Source organism: Crinia signifera, chromosome 1 (assembly GCF_055691185.1).
Source record: "Crinia signifera chromosome 1, ASM5569118v1, whole genome shotgun sequence".
NCBI lineage: Eukaryota > Metazoa > Chordata > Amphibia > Anura > Myobatrachidae > Crinia > Crinia signifera.
This window is the reverse complement of record NC_139217.1, coordinates 398,416,684-398,438,521: the sequence shown is the minus strand read 5'-3', so window position 1 is coordinate 398,438,521 and position 21,838 is coordinate 398,416,684. Positions and strand designations below refer to the sequence as shown.

The following is a 21,838-nucleotide window of genomic DNA, read 5'->3' as shown; positions in this document are numbered from 1 at the left end:
GCAATAAGACACGATGCTTTTAAAGCAGTAATGAGAGGCACATTCTTTAAAAAAATAACAGAGATAAAAAGAAATGGGAGAAAAGAGGAACAGGAACTAGAAAAAAGATACAGAGAAGCGGAACTTAAATATATTGCATCAGGAGTGAGTATTGATAGAAACAACCTAACAGATATTAGACATGAATGGGCCACATATTTATATAGTAAAACCAAAAGAAGGATGCAATTTTCTAAACAAAAACAATATTTTCAATCAGATACAGGGGGAAGACAATTAGCATTCATGGCCAAAGATGTAAAAAGCAGTAATTTAATATCAGGCATCAGAAATAAACAGGGGGAGATATGTCACTCCGCTAGAGATATAGCTGAGGTGTTTAGGGATTATTATCAGGAATTGTATGAGTCTGGGGAGACGGCCACAGAATCAGAGATACAAGAATATCTCGACCAGGTTACTATGCCAACTCTAGCAGAAGCAGACATGCAGATGTTAGAGGCGCCATTTACAAGGTCAGAGATAGAGAACGCGGTTCTCGCACTTCCAGCCTCGAAGGCACCAGGTAGGGATGGAATCCCCACCGAGGTGTATAAGAAATTTGGCGACTTCTTTATACCATATCTGACAGATTTATATAATACACTGACTGAATGGGGTATATTCCCACCAACTATGTCAGAGGCGGTCATCATATTGATATTAAAAAAAGATAAAGACCCACTCTCCCCAGACTCATACAGGCCCATATCATTACTGAACACTGATGTGAAGATATTTGCTAGAGTAATTGCCACTAGACTAAGCTCAATAATAACAACTATAATCCACCCAGATCAGACTGGGTTTATGCCAGATAAATCTACAACGCAAAATTTGAGACGGTTATACTGCCATTTACAGAGGGAACAAGGCCCGCAGTCGGAGGCCTTGGTTGTATCTTTGGATGCAGCCAAGGCCTTCGATACTGTGGAATGGAAATATCTATGGGCCGTATTGAAGAAATTTGCCTATGGTCCTCAATTTATCAAATGGATTAAAATATTATATGCTAGACCAACTGCAACAATAGCTGCAAATGGATATACCTCAACCTCAATTAAATTGAGTAGAGGTACTAGACAAGGCTGCCCCCTGTCCCCAATGTTATTTTCAATGGCAGTGGAACCCTTAGCGTGTCTAATACGTGCACACCCAGAAATTAGGGGAATCAAAATAGGGGAAATTGAGGATGTCATAGCCTTATACGCGGATGACATGTTGGTGTTTCTGCAAGATTCTGGAAGATCCCTCCAGACTATGCTAGATGAGGTAAAGGGATTTGGTAAATATTCTGGACTCTCTATAAATTGGGACAAATCCAGTATATTTCCAATCTCTGGAGATCTCCACCAGGGACACCAAATCATAACCCCCTTAAAATGGACCCAGAAGTTCAAATATCTAGGTATTTGGATAACTCCTGCTGCGCAAAACTATGTAGAATTGAACGTAGACCCTGTAACAATAAGATTCAAGGAGCGAATCCATGTTTGGAAAAAACTACCAATAACATTAACAGGGAGAATTAACATGTTTAAAATGATAATTCAACCTAAATACCTATATATGTGGCAGAACTCGCCAGTATTTATACCTAAATATGTCTTTACTGCAATAGAAAAAATAATCTCATCCTTTATATGGAGAGATAAATCGCCACGAATATCGATTAAGACACTATACAATAAAAAAGAACAGGGCGGTCTTGCTCTCCCGAATCTCAGGAATTACTATATTGCCTCTCAGATGATGCATTTGGAAGCCTGGATAAAAAATACAATGGATAAAACATTTCAATCCTACTTTAAGGAACAGACAGGCAATTGGGGATCCCCCCTGCACTTTCTGCTCTCGGGTATATCTATTGCAAATCTACCACACATCATCAGACAAGCCTTAATGATATGGCGGCTGATGCATACTATATGGCAGTGGACAGGGATAGAAACTGAATCGCCAATATGGGACAATAAAAAATATCCTGAATTAAAAAAATTGTCAAAAGGAAATATATGGCGCCAAAAAGATATTGTCAGTATAGGTCAACTATATTCTAACGGACAGTTTAAGTCATTTAGTCAACTACAAATAGAATTCAATATTGCCGCTACAAACTTTTATAGATATTTACAATTAAGGCATGCCATTCAAAGCCAATTTGGAGGCCTTACATTGGTAATCACTTCATCACCAATCAAAATAATGTTGCAAAAATTAAACAAAAGAGGCAGAGTGTCCAGAATATATATGGATATAGACTTAAACCAGCCCAGTCCCCCATTGGATCGATTGAGACAGAAGTGGGAGGTAGACATAGGCCCAATATCAGAAGACACGTGGAAAGGAGCTCTAAGATCTATAAAATATGCAACATCCAGTACTAGATACCAGCAAGTTCATTATTTCGTACTACATAGAATATATCGTACCCCAACGGGCCTGTATAGAGCTGGATTAAGAGAAGATACGAGATGCCCAAGATGTGCAGAGGAAGAAGCAGGGTTTATGCACCTCTTATGGGAATGCCCAGGGGTGCATAGATTCTGGCAAAAAGTATGGGACGACCTCAGAGCTACAGTCCCAACACTGGTCCAACTCAGACCCAGAGCATGTATATTTGGTATAGATATAGGGGGAGATCAGTCGCCATTATTATATCAATATATTATAAGTATGATTACTATGGCAAAGGTAGTAATAGCCCGCTTATGGTTCTCATCTAGACCACCCGAGATTATCAAATGGAGACTACCTGTAAAAGAAGTTATCAGACATGAGAGATTTATGTATAGCTCAAGAAATACAATAAATAAATTCCATGCTAAATGGGACAGATGGAACAATTCCCCGGTTGCTAGATTAGGTGATGAAGATACGTTAGCAGACTGAATATAGGTATATGAATGATTGAACATAAGAGAAGTAGAAGGGCGGGAAAAAAGGAAAGTAAGGGGTTATAAAAAAAAAAAAAAAAAAAAAAAAAAGGGCAGACTACAGATAAGGGGGTGATCCATTTGTTTACTAAGATTTCTTTTTTTCACGGTATATAACTAAATGCACGTCTCACAAAAAGATAGATAATTAAGATACGAAAAAAAAAAAGAGACATGAATAACACACTATGTCAATAGACACTGCGAATATAACCTACACGTAAATAATAAAACGAATTATGCACAGAAGAATCAAGAAACAAATATATTGGTATGAATGTTATAAAATTAATTATGCACCTAGAATGAACAAACGGAATATGACGTCACAGAGCAATTAGCAGCACAATAAAAAAAAAAAAAAAAAAAAGTTAAATGCACGATAGAATGAACAATGGGATCGCGCTGAGAGAGATAAGTTAAGTAGTCTAATATAGCCCAACACAAAAAGAGATATAGATACGCCCTAATGGTCGGAAGAACGGAGGGGAAAGCTATACAATGTACTATATTTTGTATCTGAAATCCGGGGAGATGTAGAGATGACCGATGTAATGTTGTGTGTTTGTATGTTTAAGTATGTAATGGAATATAGTGTATCTTAATATGTCTTTGTAACCGAATGATATGTAATGTGCATTTTTTTTTATGTGAAGGGAAAAAAAAAAAAAGAATAAAGAATATTGAATTAAAAAAAGAAATACATGGCTTTTCCCTGGCATTAAAATGGCGGGGACTGCAGGGACGGACCCCCGTTCTCACTGCAAGGCAAATTCCTGGGTGAAGAAGTTCTACCCGGTAATTTGCCTTTTAACACGGGTGTTTCTGCAGTGTGAACGAGTCAACACATGTCTGCATACCCGGATCTCAAACACGGGTAAAAAGAAGGGTTTTACCCGTGTATAAGATCCGGATATGCGACCCCTTCACACTGCAGAAAAACCTGTGTTAAAAGGCAAATTCCCGGGTCGATATGATAGACCCGGGAATTTGCCTGCAGTGAGAACGGGGTATAAGTATACAGGGCTAGCTAGTGTGTGTCTGGGGATGGGCAAACACAAGCTAGGCACTAGTGGGGAAATTTGGGGTTAGGTTGCAGGGGGATGTTAGGTTCTAACGGGGAGGGTTAGGTTTAGGCTGTGTGGGGAGAGTTAAGCTACTAGAAGATAGGGTTGGGAGTGGGAAGGGTAAATATACTTACCTAACCCTTGTAGGGATTCACTCCATCGGGAAGCTGCCATAAGTATTCTGACCGCCAGTAATCCGTATGTATCTGATGTAAACATATCCTTAAATTATTATTTCAATATGTATCTGGCTCACTGAACTAAGAGCAAAACCATCCCTGATCTAGCCAGTCCCTGCATTAGTCAGAATGAGTAAAATCAGACTCTCAATATACTGAATCATGCAATGCTTTTTGGGTATGTGTTGGGGATTTATATATCTATTGTATTCTTTTATATTTATAAATGCGCATACATTTATTTGAAGTGGATGGGGTCAAATATAACCTACAGTATTTACGGTCAATTAGTGCAGTAGATTTTCCACTATTAAACATGAAATGTAGCCACATGCAACAACACATATAACATAATGTATGCAAAATGTTTCTCTATATAAAACCAAGTTCATATACTGTACCAGTAAGTCAGCTAGAAGCAAAAGCTTCGAAAGCTAGTCTGCTACCTTCAGTGTTTGTGCATGTGTGAGAAAGAGATGCATTTTCACTCTCTGCCAGCAGATGGCTGTGTTTCAGAGACTCACAGACACTAGACATACAGATGATACAGCCTGTTAATGGGTACAGCCTTAAATACAACCTGAGAAATGAAAGACGGAGCTTGAGCCAATTGCTGCTACAAGAACAATAAAATGATCCATCTACATCTATATGAAACGGTACCACATGGTCTGTGTACAGCAAACACTGTGAACAAAATCCCCATACAGTACAGAATATTATATTTACAGGACATCACAATACATCCTGTCTGCCAATATACAGTAACAGTATACCCATTCTATTTGGGGCCAAAAATATATTAATACATTTCTGTATAACTACTGTAAATGCAAACCAAATGTTCCATACAGGATATGTTGTGGAATATGTGTAACATAACATAACCTCACATGTAATTTATCAGACTGAGGAGATGATGTTATGGCCAATAATATGTGTTAGTCCCGAGTAGGAAGCAGGGACTATGGATGAGAGATAGGGATATGTAACATGCAGCACTGTAGCAATGAGCACCTGCCACTGATAACAATGCCTGTGTATGTGTCATCCTGCTGCAGGGGCTGATTGTGGCGACAGGACATCCCCATCCACCCCGGGAGCTGCGCCCGGCAGAGCACGTCCATACAGCACCGAAGTCGCACCCTGAAGATGCCCTGTGGGGGGACCTGATCTGCTGCCATGCCCGGGGATGCCCCCCTGTGCCTCGTCTCCAGCAGCCCTGCACTCATGTGCGGCTCAGTGCCCCGAGCAGGAGCGCGGCCGCCAGCAGCAGCAACAGTAGCCGGAGTGTGACACCCACCTGCGAGGTCCGGGCGCCGGGCACATGTGCTGGAGGTTCCCCGCACTGGATCACACTGAGCCGCAGCCGCCGCACTCTCCAGCGATTCCGCCCCGAGTCCACGCCCAGGCGCTGACGTCATGCCCGTTGTTTTGGTCCGCCCGACCAATCGGACGCGTTGCCTGGATTCTACGGGAGCTGAGATGGGCCCTTCCTCCCGTCCTGGGGACATCCCCGTCGCTGACAGCAGCAGCACGCATTGCGCTGGGTGCGCTGCCTCCTGGCGCTCCTGTAGCAGCAGCTTTATCAGCACTGACATGGAAACAGCGCTGCAGTTCCCGCCCGGCTACTTCCCAGAGCAGCAGCACAGCCCGGAGCAGCAGCAGCAGGACGGCAGTGGCGGCCAGTGCCTCCAGTGCAACAGCTGCTCCTTCCACGGGGACCAGCTGCCCCTCCTGCGGACCTCCTCTCCCATCGCCGCCGGCGTTCTCCGCGGCAACTCCTCGCCGCTGTCCTCCTCCTCCTCCCGGCAGGGCAGCCAGCTCAACGTGAGCGAGCTGACGCCTTCCAGCCATGCCAGTTTGTGCAGAGCTCAGTACCAGCAGCAGCACCAGTACCACCAGTGCCACAGCCGGCAGCAGGCGAGCCCCAGCGACAGCCAGCGCCGGGAGAGTAACCCCTTCACGGAAATAGCCATGAGCAGCTGCAGGTACAACGGCGGCGTCATGCGGCCGCTCAGCAACCTCAGCGCGTCCCGCAGGAACCTCCACGAACTGGACTCGGAGTCTCAGCCGCTGCAGCCCATCTCCAGCTCTGCCCCGGAGATCGTCGTCTCCAAGCCCGAGCACCACTCCAACAACCTGGTGCCGTACGGAGGCTCCGGGCAGGCGGCGGCGGCGGCGGCTGGGGGGTGCGGGGGGCAGAGCAGCAGCAGCACAGGCGGGGGCAGCAAGTCCAGCAAGAAGAAGAACCAGAACATCGGCTACAAGCTGGGGCACCGCCGGGCGCTCTTCGAGAAGCGCAAACGCCTGAGCGACTACGCGCTCATCTTCGGGATGTTCGGGATCGTGGTCATGGTCATAGAGACGGAACTTTCCTGGGGAGCCTATGACAAGGTAACGCCGGGATGTGGCCCGGTGCGGAGCCCGTGGGACGTTTGCTGATGGTAGCTCCAGATGGTGGCACAGTGGGCAGCATTGCAGCGCTTTGTTGTAGCGTGTTATTTACTTGGCTACATAGTGGGGATTGTTGTGTGTGTGTGTGTGATAGAGTTGCCCTGGCAGCTGCCCTATCCCTCCCTGTAGTCCCAGTGCAGCAGCGTTCTGCCCCCCTAGAGAGCAGTGCCAGGTGCAGTCCCAGTACGTGCTAGGCTGTGACTTACAGTATGTGACACTTTCTCTTCCCTCCAACTCTCTGACCCGTGTTTCTGTTACAGGGATCGCTGTATTCATTAGCTCTAAAATGCCTTATAAGCCTTTCCACCACCATCCTGCTGGGTCTCATTATTGTATACCACGCACGGGAAATTCAGGTAAATGACACTTTCACTTATATACTTGTCAACTCATGTCTGTCTTACTTTTGCCGAAGTGACCACCTCAGTAATAACATACTTTTTGACTCTACCCAGTGATTGTGTGTGTATGTGTGTATGTATGTATGTATGTATATATATATATATATATATATATATATATATATATATATATATATATATATATGTGTATGTGTGTGTGTGTGTGTGTGTGTATGTATGGTGCGTTGTATCTAATGTAAATGGAGTATTGCAACTTTTATTTGTTCCATGTGGTATGACGATATGATGAGATCTTCCACGTTTGTTTAATCCACGGAACTGTTTATTCTCTTTCTGGCTGTTGTTCTGGTGTACCACAGTTAATGCATCCGTACTGGGTGCACAATATGTCACGCACGAAGTGTCATTAATTCTAATGTTTGTTTCAAGTGAGCGAGTTATTTATTTGACAGTTGAATCGTTGTACCTAGAGCCACCAGCATGGCTTATAGCATGTTATGTGCATTCACAGCTTATGCACGTAATATGTCTAACGCTGTGTAAGTAATTATAATATTATATCTATCTATTTACTGTATCTTTCTATCTAATCATCTACCTAATCTATATATATATATATATATATATATATATATATATATATATATATATATATATATATATATATATATATAATCTATATCAAATGCACAACTTCACTGGACATTTGTCTTTATAGTTCTTGTAACCTGAAAGTGAATCTTTCGCCTTTGTTGGAGTTGTATTATATTGAATGTCAATTATATTGCAATCTGAGGCTTCTTTATGCGGAATAATCAATGTACCTAACGATGTTATTAGTGGCTTTGGGTATAATGCTCAATATTACTGTAGCTAATAATGCAATGTTTTAGTTACCAAAGAAAATAAACTAGCAAGAAATACATTATTGTTCACGAAGCCAATGGTCTACTCTCAGTCTGTTTGAAATACATGTGTATGCAGACTATACAGTAATTATCTGCTTCTTCTAATAAGTAAGAACAAAATAGCTTTCTATAGAAAATGCTAAAAGGTATGGATGGATCTAGACTCCTATATCCCGTTCCTGGCGTGTGTGTGTGTGTGTGTGTGTGTGTTTATATATATATATATATATATATATATATATATATATATATGTATGTATATGTATATGTGTGTATATATATATACACACACACACACACACACACACACACACACACACACACACACACACACACACACACACACATATATGTATTTCCACCGTGCGAGATATGCAGTGTACTTGCTGGATAGTACACCCATAGTAGGGTAATGCGGGTAATAAGACAACTGTGGAATGATAAATGAGTGTGAGAGTGGAAAGTAGCAGAATTGGATTTTGAAAGTCACATTTATTTCAAGTAAAACGAAAATCGCGAGTATTCGTAGTTGTGTTTTTTTATTTTGTCTCATTACGGCGTCAATTAATTTCCTATCCTCACCTGAAGTGTCAGAATAATGGTGCACACAGAACATGCACCGCTACAGAACATGTGTAGTTGGATCGCTTCTTACCTAGCAGGATACTAATTATGGGTACATTCCCCCGCACTCCCGGTGCTATGGACCATGGTGGGATTATGTATAAATACCATACAATGCATGTGAAACCATGCAGATTATCCGAGTTTATGCAATGACACAGTCCCATGTGGGTTCTCCATAAAGTGACTCTTCTAATGACACCTGCTCGCTCGTGTTAGGATCAGAATTTCTTCATAAAATAATTATTATACCCACACACGAATCCGGCCAAACTCTTGTTTCTGTGTAATCGGAGGCTGCCCATCCACATGTTACATACGCATAGGCTGCGTGTGTCTGTGTGGCACATATACACACATGATGTGCGGTCTCCTGTGTGCGCTGCAGAGCGTTCAGCACCTCGGAGAGCTCCCAGCATAGAGCACGAGCCGGGATCACTCCCCTTCCGGGTCCCATCTACACCAGGCATACATTACATGCACATGTCCCGTGTCCCTGCTATACCATGCATACGTTACATGCACATCCGCTAACATGTTCCGTGTACCAGCTCCAGCAGCATATGTGTAGCCACATCCCGTGTACTAACTCCAGCAGTGCATGTGCTGACAATAGCTGCAGCTGTTATATCTTCCAGCATACACTGTATATTGCTGCATTTCATACAGTGTCACCTGTACATGTTATATATTGCCATCTGAACACTATACACTATGGAGCGTTTGCATGTGGACTGATAAGCTCATGTCTTGTACGCATGAGAAAACGAAGCATGCATCGCTAGAGGTGCTAGAGGTGCTCCTGCTTCACTTTCCCTAGCTGGAGACCAGAGCAGATGAGAGGGGGAATCCCTTTCCTCTCCCCACTACAGTTACATACCGCAGCAGCTGGCAGTCCGAGGTGCCCCTCACTCAATGGGCTCCATGCATTATTAATGTTTCCGAAAGCTAAACATAGCTGATGTTGCCGAGCGAGCCCGCAGACTGCTAATGATGATGGGGTTACCCCGCCGGCTCGGAATCCCCGGATTCTCCGGGACTGCCTCTGTGTGTGCGGCTGGGAGTGTAGCGCGCATGCGCAGTGCCGCATTGCGTGGGGAGAGCAGCTACTAATCATCAGCGCAGACGGGGTGAGGGGGGCAGCCAGCAGCCTGTGGGGGCTTTCTCTGCTCATATGTGAAATAAGGAATTATTGGTTCTAGCTCTGGATCCAGCATGTACAGTGGATCACAGGGAAAGGTAATTCCTTTCATATGAGTGCATACCATGTCTGCTAGGGTGTAACCTGGGATACTGTAGCATCTCATGCAGAAAGCATGATCATACAGATGCAGGGGAATATATATTATCCTTATAAATGACTTCAGAGCTGTGTAGGTGGGTTATTTTGCTCTGTGTTTGTGAAAACCTGGCTGGCATTGTGCAGAGAGTGAATTATTTACCAGGTTCATTTTCGAAGAATTCTTTAAGCATGACAGCACATTGCTTGCCAAGGGCATTTTGTGGCTCCATGGATGAAGACATTGCCAAATTGTTTTGGAAAAACATTGCTTTACTCTATTATATGCCACAGGCAGTAAGTACGGTCTGAAAATAACGCTGTGGGAAGTATTCCTTAGCGCTTTTAACCTTTTTGGGTGTTTTGTACAGTACTGGCCCTTCATACTGTATCTATTTGTATTAGCAGGGTGATTAATATTTATGCTGCTTTGTCCTTCTGATGTTTTCAGTCTTGAGTTAGTATCTATGCAGAGATGGATATAGTTCACGTATATAACATGCATCCTGTATTACAGTACGTATAAGTGTATAATTCTGCCAGTATATGTTCAAGCAGCTTAATGCACTAGTAGTGAGAAAATGAATGTACAGTATTCCATCATTTTTTTCACAATATATACAGTGTTTACATTTCTGGGCTACAATGGTGCTCGCTGTTTGCGCAGCTATCAAACGTTATTTGCTGAACTCCTTCAGCAGGAACAGGATTTAAGGGCGCTGTAAATCCCATTACAACAAGCCATGCAGCATAACCAGCACCACTGCATATCCATAAGGAGACACAGGGCTGATTCACTTGTATCTGCACATAATTAAATAGTGCTTATTTGAAATTCCTCTTGACATTATAACCAGCAGAAATCATTTGGTGTCTGTATGTGCCACAGAAAAACTAGCATTCTTTTGTAAATGAAGACCGCATTATAAAGATTACGGTTCTTGTTTCCTAGCAGGGCGCCCAGATTTCCTACGTACGGTAACGTAGTGAAATCGCACCGCATCGCATGGGCCATTTTAGTGCCGTGCGATGCGATGCGATTTTTTAATGGAATTTATTCACTGCTCTGTATGCCCCAGGGGATCGCATCGCACCTCCCACAAATCGCATGCGTTCGCATGCAATTTTATAGGCTGTGCGATGCCATTACATTAGCTATACAATAATATCATTGTATGACATACAATGATGTTTTACGCACCCCCCCACTATCCATGCCAACCCGAAGCGTGGTGAGCGCAGCGAGCCTCGCGAGGGGCGTCGGAACACGTCCGCCGATGTTCATGTTGGCGCGGAGTGGTTTTTATATAGTGTGGCGAGCCCCCGAGCCCGAAGCGTGAATGAATTCCGCATCCCCTTGCGGGGCATGCTGCGCTCGCCACGCTTCAGTCTCGGTGGCTCGCCACACTATATAAAATCAACTCCACGCCGACGTGGATAGTGGGGTATGAAAAGGTCAGAGGACGCGTTCCGCCGCCCCTCACGTGGTTCGCTGCGCTCGCCACGCTTCGGGGTAGTGTGGATAGTGGGGGGTGCCTAAAACCTCTTTGTATGTCATACAATCATATTATTGTATAGCTAATGTAATGGCATCGTACACCCTATAAAATCGCATGCGATTTTGCGGGAGGTGCGATGAGATCCCTGGGGCATACAGAGCAGTGAATAAATTACATTAAAAAATTGCATCGCTCGGCACTCAAATGGCCCATGCAATGCGATGCGATTTTCCTACGCAGAATTGCTTAGTGGGCACCCTGCTAGGGAACAAGTACCAGATTATCATATTGGCAATGTCAGTTAGTATGTACAATATTGCGATTTATAAAACTTTGCATGATCACTCCAAAAATGATCCAGCAGCATTGCATTAGATCAGGCATATCCAACTTTGGCCCTCCAGCTGTTGTGAAACTACACATTCCAGCATGCCTTGCAATAGTTTTAGCATTCCCTAATAGCAAAACTCTGGCAAGGCATCATGGGACTTAGTTTCACAACAGCTGAAGGGCCAAGGTTGGACATGCCTGCATTAGATCATTATATGCAAGTGCCAATCTATAGTAAACAGCAGGACTGCACTCTCAGTGGAGGGTGGTCATGGTGGATACTATATTACCCCAAATGCATTTATTTTTTGTTATTCCAAATAAAATAAGCTTTTCTAAGAGCACATTCTGACCCCAGTGAGTAAGGGACGTAAGTGTTCGTCTCCTACATTTTAAGCTTATAAGAATTAATTTCTTATTCAGTTATGTAGTTTTACACATTAAGATATAATACAGCACCATTATAATGTTTCATATTTTTTTAAGAGAACAAGAACAATACCAAACATAACATCTTGAGAAAATTGTCAGAAAACGATCATCGCTGTCCATACACGCTGGGCATAGTCCATGGGCCAGTGTGTATGGACCTTTAATTAGGCTAATTTCAGAAGAGACAGGGAGATGCTCTAAAGAAAAGCATATACTGTACAGTCAAAAGCAGAATGACTAGCAGAGAGAGGTTAAAGTTAAGAAAGAGACATGTCACATTTAGATATTAAAGCTCCATAATCAAAATGATTTGCAGGTACTCTTTACTTAGAAGGGCGCCCACGATTTTGATCGTGGGCATCGTTAGTAAAAAATCTCGGGCATCTCGGGCATTGAATGCACTAAAAAATCGGGTGCGATCAACCGACGAGATGCCCGAGATTTCCCATAGGGAACAATGTTAAATGTCTCAATTGACCCAATTTTCCTGTTCAATGCCTCAATTGACCCGATTTTTCCATAGGAAACAATGTTAAATGGGCCACAGAGGCCAAATAGGCACCCTGAAGTGTATAATGGCCACCCGAATTGTTAACGCCACCCTACGATCAACGTCAACCCGATGCGTGGCGAGCGCGGCGGTACGCGTCCTACGACCTTTTCATACCCCCACTATCCACGTCCGCGTGGAGTTGAGAATAGAAAGTGTGGCGAGCGCAGCGAGCCCCGCGAGGGTACGCGGACAGCTGTGAAGCCCGCGAGGGGACGCGGATACCTGTGAAGGTATCCGCGTCCCCTCGCGGGGCTCGCTGCGCTCGCCACGCTTCGGGCTCGGTGGCTCGCTGCGCTCGCCACACTTTCTATTCTCAACTCCACGCCGACGTGGATAGTGGGGGTATGAAAAGGTCGTAGGACGCGTACCGCCGCCCCTCGCGGGCTCGCTGCGCTCGCCACGCTTCGGGTTGACGTTGATCGTGGGGTGGCGTTAACAATTCGGGTGGCCATTATTCACTTCAGGGTGACTATTTGGCCTCTGTGGCCCATTTAACATTGTTTCCTATGGAAAAATTGGGTCAATTGAGGCATTGAACAGGAAAATCGGGTCAATTGAGACATTTAACATTGTTCCCTATGGGAAATCTCGGGCATCTCGTCTGTCGCATCGCACCTGATTTTTTAGTGCATTCAATGCCCGAGATGGCCGAGATGGGCGCCCTTCTAAGTAAAGAGTACCGATTTGCAACCCTTCAGGATAGTTAGGCTCTAGAATTTTTCTGGACACCAGTAAAACAAACTCGAAAACAGATTAAATTTAGAAACAAATATGGGAATCCAATTTTAGAATATTTTATAAAAATTGAAGTATATTTATAAATACTTAAAAGCACAGGTATATTAGTATACTTCAACCACAATGAAATTAACAAAAATGTTCTTATTGATCGAAAAGTCCCAGAAAAAAAAAAATCACACTGCAAACTTTGCATACATGCTCTCAAGAAACAAGTGCCAGAGTGAATCATTCCAAATACATTCAAATATTTAATTTAGAAGATACACGTTAAGTGGATGTCTAAGGTCCAAGAAATGAAATGCTAATACAGTAAAGAATGAGTTCTTCAAACCAATCATTTAGAACTTACCATCTTAGAAATTCAAGTATCTTAATCTTTGGAGGAGTACACTGCTGTCTTATCAGTTACACTTCTACAGTCTGTAGGAAAAATGAAAAAAAAAAAGGGAATTGTGTTTTAAAAAAATCTATACCTATATCCTGTCTACACAGTTTTCCACAATGTCATATTTGATTAACGTGACTTACAACAAAAGTTATATGGCACTAAAGCCCCCCATACACGGTCCGTTAATCGGATCGTTGTGTGCTTAAACAGCACACATCGTATTGGATCGCATCCCTTGTGCATGCTTTGTGCATGCACTGCGATCCGATACGATGTGTACCTAGTACAAAAAGTATGTGCAGCACATACTTTTTGTACCGTACTATGTGATGCGCGGGAGCGCGCATCGCATAGTACAAACCGGAGCCGGACACAACGGAGCGTCTATGGGCTCCTTACTTTTAATTATTTAGTAGGCAAATTAGTACAAGGGGCTTCAGGCATTCCTTGTTTTGACAATTTTTATTGTTTTGTGACACCTGTTCTACATTATAATGACACACAAAAAGTTACATTGTTACTGTATGTAGGCTTTCACTTTCTGAAATGATAAAGTATGACCCATGATGGGGAACAGATGGGACACAGTCGTTAGGCCGACACAGTTAAGGTAGACATATATTGGGTCGACCACTGAAGGTTGACAGAGACATAGGGTCAAAAGGTTGACACATAGGTCGACGTTGGGAAGGTTGACATTCAAATGGGCGACATGGGTTTTTCACGTTTACCATCCACTAGGGCATGCAGGGAGAATAGAATAGTGCTTTGACAGTTCTTACGTCAACACAGAGAAAAGGTCTAGATGCCTAAGGTCGACAGGGTAAAACGTTGTACACATGCATTAGGTTGACATTTTTTTTGAGCCAACCTGTGCCGACAGGCCATATTTCATGCCCTACCATCCACTAGGGCATGGAGGAAGAATAGAATAGTGTGCCAAGTGTAGCAAGGCACCGTGCCCAAAGCATGGCAATCCCAGCGAACCTTGCGAGAGGACGTGGTGCACCGGTACGGTGTCCATGTTGACTATGTCGACATTCGGGACAAAAATGTGAAAAATCCATGTCGACCTTTTGACTGTCGACCTTCCCAATGTCGACCTAATGCATGTGTCGACCTTTTGACCCTGTCAACCTTTTGTCTGTGTTGACCTAAGGCCTGTCGACCTTCAGTGGTCGACCCATACCCGCACAGATACTGGCAAAATGAGTTATGTACCTTTTTGACAAATTGCACATAATCTCTTTCAACTTTTTTATGCTATACCTTTATGTATGTGCATAATTATATAACATAAAGCTTTGCACTAGATGCACTTACACCAAATGCAGATAGCAGAACGATATCGCTGCTCAGGACAACTAAAAGAACAGCTCTTTTCTATGATATAATGACATGTCAATGCAGGAGTGTCCAGGTCGTCTTTGGGGCATTTTGCACTGTCTTCGTGACATCAAACACAGCTGGTGTGAGATGAGAAATAGGGCCCTGCGTCTGTCTTTACAGCTAGGCTGTGCAGGCAGGGGGCTGCCATAGTTATGCAATCACATTGTATTTCTGCGATGAATTCACATTTCTGCAATGCGATTAGAAATAATCCACAATCATATTGCGCGGAGAAACATGGCATGCTGGGTAGCCTTGCCCTTTGGTGGGCGCCCCTGAGCATGTTAGAAAAAGCAGTCACAGTTTTGCGGGGGAAAACTAATTATGTTTGTCCAATAATATATTTATATGACCTCGATTCATTTGAGATCACCCTCTAATTCTAAAAGCTTCAATGATTTCAAAACCGGATCCTGTAAGATCAAATTGGATCCTACCCAACACTTCTCAAATCTGTGACTTTGTTCTGTATTTTATATCCAATTACAATTCGGACAATGTTTAGATTACCGGGTGACAGCGCTAGAATGGTAACAGTTCATTTTGTTATAGAAGATGTTTTTATAGACGATGTGTGGGCTATTTGTTTTCAATTAGATGACTATTTTACGTCGAGAGACTGTTTTGTTTTTGTTTTGCTGATACAAACTTTGTATACATAGCTAGAGTTAATAATGTGCTCTAAAACTATACTGTGTAAGCTTGCTTATACAATTATACCCTTTTTACATCGCTATGGTGGGTCCCACCCACGATTTTGCACACATGTTTATCTGGTGGCCCAACCCGGCTTATTGCCAGGTTTAAAACGTCACCTCTAACAGGTCCTGAGCTGATGTTTAGAGATGAGATAATCTTTTAGCTCCGGCTCTTTCTTTCTTTGGTGTAAACTCATCGGAAGGGCTTGCCCGTTCACACGATATCCAACAATATTTCTATCCCTTTTTATGGAATATGGATTTTGGCATCATACAGACTTTGTAATTTTATGGAACACAGCTGCATCCTTTATACCCCTTTCACATCTCACTTAGGCCCTTATTCAGATCTGATTGCAGTACATATTTGGGTACTTATGTAATATCTGGGCTCCCGTTTTTCTTATGAGACCGCGTCCCCTCGCGGGGCTCACTGCGCTCACCACGCTTCGGGCACGGTGGCTCGCTGCGCTCGCCACACTATATAAAATCAACTCCATGCGTAGTTGGATAGTAGGGGTATGAAAAAATGGGGTGCATTTAACATGGGAGCCCAGATAATACATAAGTACCCATATTTGTTCTCAAAATGGGCAAAACCATGTGCACTGCAGGTGGGGTAGATGTAACATGTGCTGTGAGAGTAAAATTTGGGTGGGGTGTGTTAAAGCTGAAATCTAAATTGCGGTGTAAAAATAATTTAGCCTGCACAGAAACAAAATAAATCACACAAATCTAACTCTCTATACATGTTACATTTGCCCCACCTGCAGTGCACATGGTTTTGCCCATTTTTAGAACAAATTTGTACTGCGATCATATCCGAGTAAGGCCCTTATAACCCGGGTTACTGTCTAGTCGACCCAGGCCGAGGTGTGGTGTGAAAGCACGAAACCTAATAACCTAGGTCAACCAACACAGTAATTTGACCCAGGTTGTAAGAAAGGTTAAACCCAGGATGCCCTGTATATCAATTAGTGATCCGGGTTTAGTGTGAAAGTGCCGGACGCGGCATTGTGATGGGAAAGCGATATCAATATATTACTCCTTCTAAAATAAAAACTAATTTTTAACATTACAATAAGGTTATATGTACCTTAACAATAGTAATTCAGTCCCTAGGAGTTTCAAACTGTTCAATGATGGAATACACACAGGGGCAGATATAATCCTTGGAGAGTGATAAAGTGGAGAAAGATAAAGTACCAGCCAGTCAGCTCCTAACTGCTATGTTACAGCTGTGTTTGAAATATGATAGGAGCTGGATGGTTGGTACTTTATCTCTCCATTTTATCACTCCCCCATGAGAGGAAACTTCGCAGCTATTGTACAGTGTGCGGCCTTTTACTTTTCATCTAAAATCTGATTACTTGTTTTATCCATAAGGATGTATAATCAGGTTAATCAATGATCCCCTTATCCCATGTGTGTGAGGTCAGCCAACTCTTAAATAGTAAGTTAAGGTATACAGACAATTTTCATTGAATTTCCAATATATGGGAAGTGCTGTTATTATACTAACATATTCTGCAGTACTTTACAAATGGATTATTGCAATATCATGAGATCTCTGCCGTTTGGCCAAATGAGTAAACAAATTAGGATGCATTGATTAAATCACACAGGTGAGCAGCACAAGCTTGCCAGACTTTGGAGCTGAAAGTAAGAAAAGTATATTGTGGTCTGTTTCCGTTTCATACAAATGTTTGATGCTTTCCAACTGCACATGCACGTGCATTAGTCCCACAGTGGGACCATGTCTACGTTCACAAAGTCAACATTAGAATACCACGTCAACAGGCGCCATGTCGATATCCGCAGAACGATAAAATGTTCACAGTGTCGACATCTGAAATAGCAACATTTTCAAAATGCTGATGGTTAGGGTTAGGTTCTGCTGCTATCTCCACCATGAGGTGATGTGACAGAAAGATAACCTGCGGTATGTGCACCATTGCTGGCCTTGTTAAAAAGGCCTTCCCGTGCTTTTGCATGGGCAAACTATCAACAGCTGCTTGTTAAAGCCCCTATTAATCAATATACCCCTAAGTATTCCATCACTTTTGTCCAGCTATTAAGTAGTAATGCTTACTAAATATGGACATTCTATAAATCAATAAAAAAAATATTCTATTTCATTCTATGTTAATTAATCATTTTTTAATGTAACATCTTCTTATAATGTATTGAGCTGTGTGAAGCGGAAACACTACTGTATATTAGTTTTATCTAGTACTGTACATGGCCGTCCAACGGAAGCATTGCAGAGCAACCTTTTCATAGATATTTTCCTCCTACGACTCTGTGTCCATGACAACAATCTTCAAATCTCAATGGGTAATTGAGAGGTTTTCAGATAAGTGGTTTCAAATAAAGAACTACTTTACCTGCAATAAGCATGGCATGTTTCTTCTTTGCCAGCATAAGAGCTAATATAGTATAATTGTTAAATTATTACAGATAACTATTTCACTTGCCTGTTTACCCGATGAAAACATTTTTGCAATTACTTAATCTTACAATTTAATATTTGAGTCATGCTGGCATTGTAAAACAGTTGCAGAGAATTCCCGGTTTTACGTTATTTATAAATAGATAAATATAACATTTTTGGGGATTTTTATGTTTTCTCTGATTTTTCCCAAACTACCAAATATCACAGTGGGGCATGTTTCTGTTGATGGACTCAGTGGTGTTTTAAGGTGAGTACACACGGGTGCAATTTCATGTAAAATCGCTGGGAATATGGTCGCTGAGCGACCATATTGCCAGTGATTTGGAGCGCAGGTGGCGATAAATCGCCAGCTGTGCGCTCCCGTGTGCACTGCCTAATGCTCCCTGGTCGCAGGAGCATGCTCCTGCGACCAGCGGCTTTCCCTGGCGATCGCTGTGCCGGGAGGTTAGCGCCGGGGAGATCAGCCTTGATCTCCCCAGCCCCGTGCCGCTGCTCCCTCCCTCCTCCCATCAAAGTGACAGCAGCAGCGTCTGCTGCTGCTGTGCTCCCCCTCCGCCCCGTAGCAGTGCCTCCTTTTCATCGCTGATGAAAAGGAGACACTGAGCAATATGATTGCTGGGGATATATTGCTAGCAATATATCCCCAGCAATCATATTACACCGTGTGTACACAGCATAAGGCAGTTAAACCAGTTAGAAGCCGGTACAGTATGGCTGTGGTCGGAATCACATCTTTAGACTCGCCAATGTGAAGCAGTAATGCTAAACACCGTGGGTATACAAAAAGTTGACAGATCATTTTTGTGCTGATGTTCTTAAAATTACTTGTGCTGGTTAGTACTGTTAGTATTTGTTTTTCTTATATCATTGCACAGAGTTCACTTAATATCTTGCCTTTCCTAAAATGTGCAATGTAATAGGTAATATAATATCAAGAAGCATAATTCTTAGTTACAATGCTGGCTAGCGGATATAGGAGTTGCTTGCTGAGCCTACCCACAGTTTATTATACAATAAAATGTGATCCATGAAATGTAATAGTGCTTTAAATCTCATTTTTAGTTCTTTATTTAGTGTACTTATTTTACCCCTGAGGAACAACGAGGAATATTTATGACAATTGGTGCAAAAGGAAAGCTGACCACAGACAGCACATTTAACTTTTTCTACAGTACACTTTAGGAAATGAACGCAACCACTACTGTTTGCAAGAGACAACATTACCTTTCTGCTTATCAGTCTCCATAAATATCTCTAAGCATGCCTCTGTGATATCCCTGTGTTCTAGGAAAGCAAGTCATTGACAATGGTGTGTGTTTTTGTGTGTGTGTGAAGAAGGGGGCAGTGTGCAGCTAGCTCATCCTCCATTCATCTGGCCTGCTGCTATCTAGCCAGCAATATTATTGGGAAGATGGGGAATACCCAGCAGATAGCAAAAGATCAGGCACAGTGCCAGAGTCTTAGCAATAACGTGTGCTGGCACCATCTTTCTGAAGCACGAAAGATGTATCAGACCTATATTTACTAGTTCAGTGTAAATTCTCTGTGAAACAAGCACAGAACACACCATTTACATAAGTTTCCATTTCTGATATTTTGTCATTTTGAATTTTTTGCTTAGAATTCTGTTGTTTTTTTTTCTGGATTTATTTATATCTCTATCTATCTTACTAAAATTAGCCAGTTTAATTTATTATTCTTGTTATCTAGTTGATAATAGGTCAGCTCCTAATGATCATTTGCAGAGTTAAAGATTACACTATTTTTATTTTTTGGTATTTGTATAATGTTGATCGTAGAAGACTTCAATCATGTTTCATGGGGTTCCCTTGCTTCAATAAAGGTCTTACACAGTCGGCCTCCAGAGTGACCTATATATTTTTTAGGTTTTGCATGTAGTGTTTGTTTTGCACTGTTTGTTTTGCACTTGTTTTAAATAAAGACTACATTTAATAATCTAGATTATATTAATATTGTATTATGTAATATACTAGTATTTGTTGTATTAGTGTATATTTACTTGAAAAGGGTAAGCTGGAGAGCTACTGTAGAATGTAATGTACAACTAAAACTACTGATAAAACATTTTATCCTTGTAGTTGTTCATGGTGGACAATGGAGCTGATGACTGGAGAATAGCCATGACCTACGAACGCATCTTTTTTCTCTGCTTGGAAATACTGGTGTGTGCAATTCATCCCATACCGGGAGATTATAAATTCACATGGACAGCACGACTTGCCTTTTCTTATACTCCCTCCACGGCTACAGCTGATGTGGATATTATTTTGTCTATACCAATGTTCTTAAGGCTATATCTTATTGCCAGAGTTATGCTTTTACACAGCAAACTTTTTACAGACGCTTCTTCTCGAAGCATTGGAGCACTAAACAAAATAAACTTCAACACACGTTTTGTAATGAAGACACTAATGACAATTTGTCCCGGAACAGTACTGTTGGTTTTTAGCATTTCGTTATGGATAATTGCTGCATGGACTGTCCGAGCATGTGAAAGGTAAGTGCCCTATTTTCACTTCATTTCTTTTCATAGTCTATCTATAATGATTCCTTCATTTATATTTAATGATGCTCCCAATATGAGCTTTTAGAATTTTTATAATTCAGATGCACTGCTTTCATTTTTTTAGTATTTAATGGGTCATTTCATTGAAAGCCGTCATGGCACAAAGGCTACTACAGAACTTAATATCATACTGCACGGAATCCTTTCAAAAGCGGCTTCTTAATGTTCATAATGTGTGACTGCTTTTAAATGCCATTTATCTGTGTTGCAATTCATAGAAATATACAAAACTGCCTTTTTTTACATTTCACTGCATTGCATTTAGGGGGTTATTCTGATTCACTCAGAAGGGCACAATCAGTCTCTAATGGACAAAACCACTGCCAGTGGGGCTGATGTAACATGTGCAGAGAGAGTTAGATTTAGGTGTTTAATTGTTTAATTGTAAAAATAAAGCAGCCAGTATTTACCCTGCACAGAAACAAAATAACTCACCCAAATCTAATTCTCTCTGTACATGTTATATCAGCCCCACCTGCAGTGCACATGGTTTTGTCCATTAGAGAGTGATTGTGCCTTTCCGAGTGAATCAGAATAACCCCCTTCGTTTGTAACCAAATGCCCTTTATATGTAGTTCCTAACATAATTTCTCATAGACATACAGAACCTGCTTTGGACTTTTTTATGCAATAGACCCTACAATTGAAGTTCTACCTATCTTGTTTAAATTAATTCGATACGCTCTCATAGACTTTAAGTATTTTTAAAAGTAGAGATATGAAGAATGTTCTCTCTTCATGGGCTGCACTATAGGTAATACTATAGCCTGGTATCAGCGGGTTTTCTATACTTTTATATAGCCATGGATCAATAGGTTTTTGTGTGTGTGATTATAAGCCATGGCATGGCGGTGGGGTCAGTGCTAACTGCACGTGCTCCTATACGTACTGCTACAATTACAAGTTTATAGGATA

At 42.1% G+C, this 21,838-nt stretch overlaps 1 protein-coding gene and 1 long non-coding RNA gene across 4 annotated transcripts in view; one reads left to right on the top strand and one right to left on the bottom strand.

The window, feature by feature from the left end:
• LOC146015208 (uncharacterized) overlaps positions 1-5,707 on the bottom strand; it is an 85,175-nt gene extending 79,468 nt beyond the window's left edge. For both annotated transcript variants that reach the window (XR_014448146.1, XR_014448140.1), the window contains exon 1: positions 5,525-5,707. This is a non-coding gene — a long non-coding RNA (uncharacterized LOC146015208). The remainder of the gene's footprint in view (positions 1-5,524) is intronic.
• KCNN2 (potassium calcium-activated channel subfamily N member 2) overlaps positions 5,536-21,838 on the top strand; it is a 142,114-nt gene continuing 125,811 nt past the window's right edge. Inside the window, exons 1-3 of one of the 2 annotated variants that reach the window (XM_083151643.1) lie at positions 5,536-6,618; positions 6,939-7,034; positions 20,436-20,854. In XM_083151643.1, the coding sequence (XP_083007769.1) occupies positions 5,644-6,618; positions 6,939-7,034; positions 20,436-20,854 (1,490 nt within the window). In that variant the 5' untranslated portion in view covers positions 5,536-5,643. The remainder of the gene's footprint in view (positions 6,619-6,938; positions 7,035-20,435; positions 20,855-21,838) is intronic. The other variant, XM_083151642.1, reaches the window with a different exon arrangement.